Source organism: Otolemur garnettii, unplaced genomic scaffold (assembly GCF_000181295.1).
Source record: "Otolemur garnettii isolate 467f Iridium unplaced genomic scaffold, OtoGar3 scaffold00003, whole genome shotgun sequence".
Classification (NCBI taxonomy): domain Eukaryota; kingdom Metazoa; phylum Chordata; class Mammalia; order Primates; family Galagidae; genus Otolemur; species Otolemur garnettii.
The window spans coordinates 43090464-43100014 of NW_003852398.1; the positions used below are offsets into that span (position 1 = coordinate 43090464).

At 34.3% G+C, this 9551-nt stretch overlaps 1 protein-coding gene across 1 annotated transcript in view; it reads left to right on the forward strand.

Annotated features, from left to right (window-relative positions):
- KIF3A (kinesin family member 3A) overlaps positions 1 to 9551 on the forward strand; it is a 53457-nt gene that overhangs the window by 37417 nt on the left and 6489 nt on the right. Inside the window, exons 9-11 of the mRNA XM_003782204.3 lie at positions 96 to 194; positions 4549 to 4557; positions 8765 to 8921. Of these exons, the coding sequence (XP_003782252.1) occupies positions 96 to 194; positions 4549 to 4557; positions 8765 to 8921 (265 nt within the window). The remainder of the gene's footprint in view (positions 1 to 95; positions 195 to 4548; positions 4558 to 8764; positions 8922 to 9551) is intronic.

Consider the following 9551-nt stretch of genomic DNA (forward strand, 5'->3'; position numbering starts at 1 on the left):
AAAAAATTAATGAAGAAAAGTTGACATAGCCATTTCCTAAATAGCCAGTGACTTGGTACAGGAATAAAAATGGTTATATTCAATTTCTATTCAAGGGGAAGAAATATCAGGCTCTGATATCAGTGGGTCAGAGGAAGATGATGATGAAGATGGTGAGATTGGAGAAGATGGAGAGAAAAGGAAAAAAAGAAGAGGTAAGTTCTGTGTTGCATTCTAATTTGTAGAAATTAGAATTACTACCTAACCATGTTCCTCATTACTAAGGCAGTAGAGTGCATGCCTTTTGTTTTACTGATTTTAGTTGTGGCAGCAATGAAAACAGGATATATGCCATATGCTTGGTTAACTTTCTATTTTTCCTCCTATATTCATCTCTGGTTTATAGCTGATTCAGAATACTGTGTGTACTTTTTGTAGAATTTACTATAGTAAAATTCTATATGGTGGTTATCCCATTATAAAATTTCATGTAGGATTTTGATTTTGTATAGGGACCTACGTTTTTAGGAAATTAGGGTAATGTAGAGTTTTCCCTCAACAAGGTTAGTCTTTAGAAGTCATTGAATTTTTAAATAATAAGTTTGTACAGAATTCTATTTTTTAATTTTTTTCTATATAAAATGTACTCTCATTCTCATGCTTCTGTGGGACATTTGTTACTGAATGAATTAGGACTGTTTGTTGTGATAAGAATATAGGTAACATGCAAAAGAAACAGATATAATGGCCTACATTTCAAGCCTTTTTACTGTAAATTTTTATTTCAGAACTCTCTTCCATTAATGTGGTCATTGTTTTCAAGCTGGTGCATACTTTGCTTGTTGTCTTAGAATGATCTTGCTGAAAATAAACTCATTACTGCTTGATTAGGAGTCCCAAATTTAAAGACTATAAAGATTCTATAACTTCAAAGGCAAGAAAAGCATGATTTAGAGCGAGAGTTGGCAAAATACAATCCACTAGCCATATTCAGCCCATCACCAGTTTTAGTAAACAATTTTATTAAAAACAGCCAAGCTCATTTGTTTATGGCTGCTTTTGGCCTGCAAAACCTAAAACACATTATCTATTCTTTTGCAGAAAATGTTTGCCAACCCCTGATTAAAAGACATAGTTTTTTGTTCATACCTACTTTTCACAGAGGAGATTATTCTTTGTAAGTTAAAGTGGACAATAGATTTGTTACAAGGAAATTTTTAAATAGAAAAAGTGCCACTGGCTCAGCACCTGTGGCTCAAGTGGCTAAGGCGCCAGCCACATACACCTAAGGTGGCAGGTTCGAATCCAGCCCCGGCCCACAAAACAACAATGATGGCTGCAACCAGAAAAATAGCCAGACGTTGTGGCGAGCTCCTGTGGTCCCAGCTACTTGGGAGGCTGAGACAGGAGACTTGCTTGAGCCCAGGAGTTGGAGGTTGCTGTGAGCTGTGATGCTACGGCACTGTACCCAGGGGGACAGCTTGAGGTTCTGTCTCAAAAAAAAAAAAAGAAAGAAAAAGTGCCACTGACTTTCCTTCCAGGCTTAGAAATTTTAAAATTTTCAGTGATCCTTTGAAAGTTTTGCTGTCAAACTTTCTTTAAACATTAATTATATTTGACAGTTTGGTGTTCTAGGGAGAGAAAGTAGAGACAGACCAACCTGTCTATAATGAAGGAATGATCATTCAAAAAATTAAAATAATTGTTTATAACTTTAAATTTTAAAACTTTATGTTGTCAATCTAAAGAGTTTAAATAGACTTAAATGTCACCAAATTATTGACTTATTTTTTATTCTTGTCATTTCAACCTTCTGAATTATTATGTTTTGGGTGACTAAATGGGAGTTGCCCACAGTATAATTGCTTAATGGAATAGTTTCTAATTCCCCTGTATGGCTTTGTAAAGTAGAGAATATTAGGTAAACCATCAAGACTGGTTTTAAGGGAAAGTAAGTTTTGGTTTTTTAATGCAAAGCTTGATTGTCCTTTAAAATTCTTTCTCTGGAACTGAATTTTCTCTGTGTGTGTGTTCATTTTCTTGTTTCCTCTTTCTTTGGTTCCCGTTGGGCTCATTTCTTTGTCTTCCAGGCAGTAGCAGCAGCAGTAGTTCAGACTCCACATGTTCTGTCATAGAGAAACCTCTGGATAAGTTCTTGCCTAGTGAGTGGTAGCTCTTAAATTCTCTAACAGAGCTTTGGCTTTTCCATAACCCATGGGCTTCATTTGAGATATGCTGTACCGTTTCCTGTCATTACTTGAAGAATACATGTTGGACTTCTCAGTTGGACAAAGCATGTGATGATTCCCCCCACCCTTCATTGCTTCCAGTTAACCGTAATTGTTAAAACATACGCTTTAGCTTGTGTTTGAGACAATGGAAGAGAGATTCATGCTTTTGCAATTGAGATAATGTAAAGAGACCTAGTAAGCTGTATAAGACAGTAATTCTTATGATTCTTTTTTAGGTTTCCTGATAAATTTCTAATCCTGCTCAGTGTAAGGAATATGCAATATCAAATCCTAAATTTCTAAAAATACAATTATATCTGGAATTGCATCAGTTCCCATTCTAACATGTTCTGCAGTTATAAGCATTTTGCACTTTGGTGTACTATTCTTAGGAGTAGCTTAAGATTAAAGGCTATCAAATAAAGAAAAATCAAAAGTTTGAAGCAAATGAAGATAAATTGAATAGTATTTTATTTAAAATGGACATTTATCCCTATTTCTAAATTACCTGGTAGATTTTAAGAAATTTTCTAAGTTGTAATTAGAGAATTCGGAATCACCAAAAGTTGTGCATGTAGGATCTAGACTTATTTCAAACTTAAAGGCTTTTTCTTAAACTTTAATTAAGATTAAAAGTATTATTTAATTTTATCTATTTATATTTTACTTTCAGAAGAAAAGGAGGTGATACTTTCTTGTACCAGCTTACAGCTTACTGTCTTTTAGAGCATTATCTATATACTTACCCTTTCTAAAATTAGTAACAAAACTAATCACTTATTATTCTTATGCTTTTAGCTTTCTAGAGGAAGCATTCCGAGAATATTAGAAATCTTTCTCCCTATTCACAATTCTTAGGCAAATTACCAAAACAATTTCAGAGGATAATTTGTAAAATACATGAAATTGCTTTAGAGTCCATATAGAGGTATTATTTTGTATTAGAAACAGTAGAATATGAGAAAATATCCAAGTAGGAGGCATTGTAGTTTAATTTTCTGTTTAAAATTTATCTTCATTCTTAAAGAATACTTTCATGAAGTTTTGTTATGTAATGAATTGTATTTTATCCAATTCAAAAAAGTTGAATTACTATTTGCATACCTAGCACATAACATTTTTTTTGTTGTAATGTGGGCGTGTTGGTGAAGTGAAGAGATGTCCCAGCATGTGGTTGCTGTAACTTGTATGTACCTTCCCTTTCAAAAATATGAATGGCCTTTAAGGTGTCCCTTGCTTGAATCATCAATTACCTTTACTTCTGTAGAATCATTATTATAATTATCCTCAATCATTTAATAGACTGAATGTATTTTAAGTTTGTTACTATGCAGGTGTACTTCATTTTATGTAATAGATATTTTTCCTGAAAACATTGTCTATAAATCAAGTTGGAAATCAAGTGTATCGAGAGAACTTGCTGTCTTTAAAAATTCTTCACTGGCTCGGCGCCTATAGCTCAACCGGCTAAGGCGCCAGCCACGTACACCTAAGGTGGCAGGTTCGAATCCCCAGCCCGGACCTGCCAAACAACAATGACGGCTGCAACCAAAAAATAGCCGGGCGTTGTGGCGGGCGCCTGTGGTCCCAGCTACTTGGGAGGCAGAGGCAGGAGACTCGCTTGAGCCCAGGAGTTGGAGGTTGCTGTGAGCTGTAATGCCATAGCACTCTACCCAGGGGGACAGCTTGAGGCTCTGTCTCAAAAAAAAAAAAAAAAAAAAAAAAAAAAAATTCTTCACTGAATCTTTCTATTAATCAAATAATTAGTGCAAATTAGTATAATTTGATTTATCTATTTAGTTGGTTTAGATTTTTGTGTTGGATTTTCTTAAAGTGAGGCACACCTGTAGTGGATCCTGACCCTAGGAGAAACATTGAATTGGGAAATTTTGGAAATGGGCAATGTCAATTTTGTTATTTTTAACTTACTAATTTTTAAAATTGGTGTAATTTTCTGTTTTGCCCTTTTAGATTACTTTATAGGTCTTAGCAGGTTCCCAATTCTATGTGTACTGTTTAGCATAATTACGTGGTATTGAACTCTTACATTTCAGGAGTTTGAGAATCAGTGTGAGCTCTTGAGATTGATTTGAATTGTAATCTTAGACTAAATTAATATTCTTGCTTAAATTACATCTCTTATTTGTGTCTTTCTATTTACATGGGCTTTATTTTAGTTTTGATAATGATTTGATTTATTTCTGTACTTATGCTATAAATAAATGCTATTATGCATTTTTCTTTGTTTTACAAAAGAAATAATGTTTTCCTTTTTTTCCTCCTCATCTCTGTGCATATGCTTCCTGTCTACGATTTGCTTACTACTTCTTATTACAAGATCAAGCAGGTTGGTGTGATTGATTTGCACTCCACGTGGTATAATTTATCATATAAAAAGTTTGTTATTTAAATACATTCAATTTTTAAAATTTAATAATTTTTTGCAAGGTAAGTATTCACCTTTTGTATTTAAAAAAAATCTTTCAACTTTAGCCTTTAAAAAGACTTCCTTTTTTCCTAAATTCTTAAAGACCCATTAAGACACACTTTGGAAATACAAATGTAAATAATTTCACATTCAAACATCTCCTCCCCCATTTTAAGCCGATAATCAAATGCTTGGTTATCCATGCCTATGGCTGCTCATGTAATAAAATTGAGCTTCCTTTTGGCTAGAGATGCCATCTTCCAGTAATTCACCAAAATAACAAACACAAAGGCAGCCAATACATATTCTCCAGGCATTTTAGAAAACATGGAGTTGTTCCTTTGGCCACATACGTGCAAATCTACAAGAAGCATGATACTGTTAGATATCAAGGGAATGGGTACTGTTCAAAAGGCTTGCCCCACAAATATTGCCATGGCAAAACTGGAAAAGTCCGCATTGTTACCCAGTGTACTCTTGGCATTGTAGTGAACAAACAAGTTAAGGGAAAGAGTATTGCCGAAAGGATTAATGTTTGTTCTGAGCATGTTAAGCACTCTTAACAGCTGAGATAGCTTCCTGAAACATGTAGAGGAAAATGATCAGAAAAAGAAGATAGCCTAAGAGAATGGTACCTGGGGTCAACTGATGCACCAGCTGCTCCACATAGAGAAGCATGCTTTGTGAGAACTTATGGAAAGGATGGGTTTGTAATTTGAAATTACAAATTAAATTACAAACCTAAATTCTTGGCATAATATGCACAGCATGCTTTGTGACAGCCAATGGAAAGGACCCTGAACTGCTGAAATCTATTCCTTATGAATTCGTGGCATAATAGGTCTTAAAAATAAAAGGCTACTGTAAAACTAATAATAATAATAAGTCAGAAATTAATTCAATTTGTACTTCCCTGAAGTTCTTCCCTTTAACTTTCCCTTGCCAATTCACTTTATAGTTTTGGTTATAGCTCATGGCAAAGGACAATTTAAAATGTTACTGCTTGGCTAAACATTTTAGTTTGGTTAAAATATTAAACCTATATGGGACGGTGCCTGTAGCTCAAAGGAGTAGGGTGCCGGCCCTATATACCAGAGGTGGTGGGTTCAAGCCCGGCCCTGGCCAAAAACTGCAAAAATAAATAAATAAATAAATAAAATAAAATTATATGGACTGAGCTGGGCATGGTGGCTCACACCTATAATTTTAGCACTCTGGGAGGCAGAGGCAGAAGGATTCCTTGAGCTCAGGAGTTGAGACCAGCCTGAGCAAGGGTGACACCTCTCACAAAAAGTAGAAAAATTAGCCAGACATGTGGCTTGCATCTGTGGTATCAGCTGCTTAGGAGGCTGAGGGAGGAGTATTACTTGAGCCCAGCAGTTTGAGATTGCAGTGGGCCATGAAGATGCCACTGCCTTCTAGTTTGGGCAATGGAGAGACTCTGTCTCAAAAACAAAACAGAAAACAAACAAAACCACCTCTCTATATGGCATTAACTTTTACAAAACTTAACTTGCCTGAAAATTTTGTTGAATTTTACCATGCAGTATTAGAAAAAGAAGGGTTAGTTTTGTGTTTTGTTTTGTTTTGTTTTGGTTTGATAAGATTTTTTTAAAAAAATCTTTTTAACAAATACTTATAAAAGTGATTTTTAGTGTTGTCACATTTAAATGCCTGGTTAGGGAAGTTGGTACATATTCATATTTAACTTAAAAATATTATTTGAACAGAAATATAATGATTTGTCAGAATGATTCTGGCCAAAGTAATATGTCACTTAAATACGGGATTTTTTAAACTAACCCTAGCTATGTATGCATCGTCATCTTCATGAAGATGTTACAAGAACACAATAAAATTTTTGCCACTGAAGTATCAGTTTGAAAAACTTACCTGAATGGTTTTGAATTACCAATGTAATAATTCATCAGTAGTCGTGTTTTTTTTATATTTCTACATATAAAATCTTCTTGTTTTATTGCCTCTCAATGGGTTTTGAAATTATGTTTTTAACTATTAACAAAACAATTAGAACCCTACAAGCCTAAAAATATTAATGTTCATAAGTTGATTAGATCATTTCCTCTATACCATTAGTATCCATGTCTTCATGTGTTTATTATTTTTGCCTTAACATATTTCCCATATTTTTCTTTAAATATTTATGATTCTTAGGTGGAAAGGAAGTTACTATTTTTTTAAATGCATGCACTTACTGTATACCTGAGTTTAATACTTTTTTTCAAATTTCTAAGAAATAGTATAACTGATGGGAAACGCTTTTCTAGGAATTTGTTGGGAAAAAGAATTAAATCATTTTTAGAAATTATTTTTTAACAGCTAATTCAGAAGGGTCAGTACAGGTGACTGTGCCAAACAAGCCAACAGAATCAGATCTACATCCTGACTTTTGGAATGCAATGAATCACACCACACCAAAGCATGAATTTGAATCAGTGCTTTTATTTACTCTTTTTATTTAATTTGTTCTGTGGCATAGATTTGCTTTGGATTTACAGTTCTATAAAATTAAAGGGTAATATGTTTTTAAACTCTTGAGTTTTTGATATAATTTTGTTCTAAAGATTAAGCCTGTGAATGATTCTTCATTTCATGGTTTCTGAAAAAAAAACATTGAGATAATATCTTCATCATAATTATTTTTCAGTTCTTTTTCCTTGCTAGCAGGAAGGGTTAGCTTTTAGGTGGAGACATTAACAATTACAAACTCTTCTGGTTTTTACTTTCCTTCTGTGGTCCTTTGGGAAGGAAGTTAAGAATGACAAAAAGTTTCCAGGAGAGCCTTAGACCAATTCTGTGAAAAGTTTGATTGGTTTTCTGAAGGAATATGTTTCTAAGAAATTATATTACTAGAAATGTTTTTGATTCAGTCACATAACCCGTCTATTTATGTTGAAATTCATCAATTAACTTTCATTGACCACCTAGTATAAGTACATATAATACTTGATTAGATGTAATAACTGAAATAGTTGGAATCCGGTAGTGCCTGTAGCTCAGTGGGTAGGACACTAGCCACGTACACTGAGGCTGGCAGGTTCCCGGCCTGGGCCAGCTAAAACAACAGTGGCAACTGTAACAACAACAACAACAACAACAACAAAATAGCCAGGCATTGTGGCAGGTGTCTGTGGTCCCAAGTGCTTGGGAGGCTGAAGCAAGAGACTCGCTTAAGCCCAAGAGTTAGAGGTTGCTGTGAGCTGTGACTCTATAGTACTCTACCCAGGGTGACAGCTTGAGACTCTGTTTGAAAAAAAGAAAGAAAAAAAGAAAAGAAAAGGAATAGTTGGAAGCCATATTCTAGCTTTATATTGATAGTATTTCTACTTATATTTGACACTTGACATGTTTAATCTTGTTTAGGGAGATTTAGGGTCCTGAGTTTGACATAATAACCAGCTAAAATAGCTTGTTCATTGAGGGTATGATTTTAGGTCATGACAGTTCAGTAACTGTAAAATGCTTGGTGAATTACTATGTAACTCTTACAGAATTCTATAGTGTAGAATTTCTTTCTTTAAAATTAAGAAACCAAATTCTGTGCTTTCAAGTAATTTTATTAGACATAAATTTTAGAAAAACTCGGAAAAAATATATTAAAAACTGTTTGGTATAAATTCTGCCTGATATTTTTATCTATGCATTTACTACCTATATGTGACTTTTATTCATTCATTTTATGTGATTTTGGGGAGCCACTTGATTTTGTACTTGGTTATCAGGAAAAAGTAACTGAAGAATCATTTTGCTTTTCTTAAATCTATATATGTTATTGGGAACACACAAATCATTGCTTTTTTATTTGGCTTTCTTGTTTATCTTTCTATCCCTGTTTTTCAGCTCATCTTTTTTGCTTCTCTTTCACTTACTTTTGGTTTTAGTTATCTTTGCACAGTTGGACAACAGTTTGACTTTAGCAATGAGTTAAAAAGTTCTAGGAACATAATAAATAGAAATGAAGGATATTATTGTTTTTACTTCCTTAAAATGTTGACATTTGCTTTTGTATTATTGAGGAGTATAGGAAGTTCTGTATTGAAGGTAATTTATATGTCTCAAACATTGGCTCATTTTAGTGATTGTTGCAATTAAATGACTCAAATAGGTAAAAAGAAAGTTTCTCCAGATAAAATGGTTGAAATGCAAGCAAAAATTGATGAAGAGAGAAAAGCACTTGAAACAAAGCTTGACATGGAAGAAGAAGAAAGAAACAAGGCTAGAGCTGAACTAGAGAAACGGGAAAAAGATCTACTTAAAGCCCAGTGAGTACTATTGAATTAAGATAGATTCATGATTTAAATTTCTTATTTATTTTTATTTAAAAAATTTTTTTAGAAACAGAGTCTCACTATATCACCCTCGGTAGAGTGCTGTGGTGTCACAGCTCACAGCAACCTCCAACTCCTGGGCTTAGGCGAATTTCTTGCCTCAGCCTCCTGAGTAGCTGGGACTATAGGCACCTGCCACAATGCCCAGCTATTTTTTCTTTTTTTGTTGCAGTTTGGCCGGGGCAGGGTTCGAACCTACCACCTTTGGTATATGGGGCTGGTGCCCTACCCACTGAGCCACAGGCGCCACCTCATGATTTAAATTTCTAATATTTGTCATAGAATTATTATTGAGTAGGAAAACTGAATAGTTAATTAAAAGCTTGATTTTTATCTCCTGTGTAGTTGTTTTTGGGTAGAAAAGCCTAATGTATGTGTTACATTTTTAAAAATCAGATCTGTTTTGATTATCTTTGTATGGGAGGAAAAAATATTATTTAAAAAATGGTGAATTTGGGCTCAGCACCTGTGGCTCAAGCGGCTAAGGCGCCAGCCACATACATCTAAGGTGGCGGGTTTGAATCCCCAGCCCGGGCCCGCCAAACAACAATGATGGCTGCAACC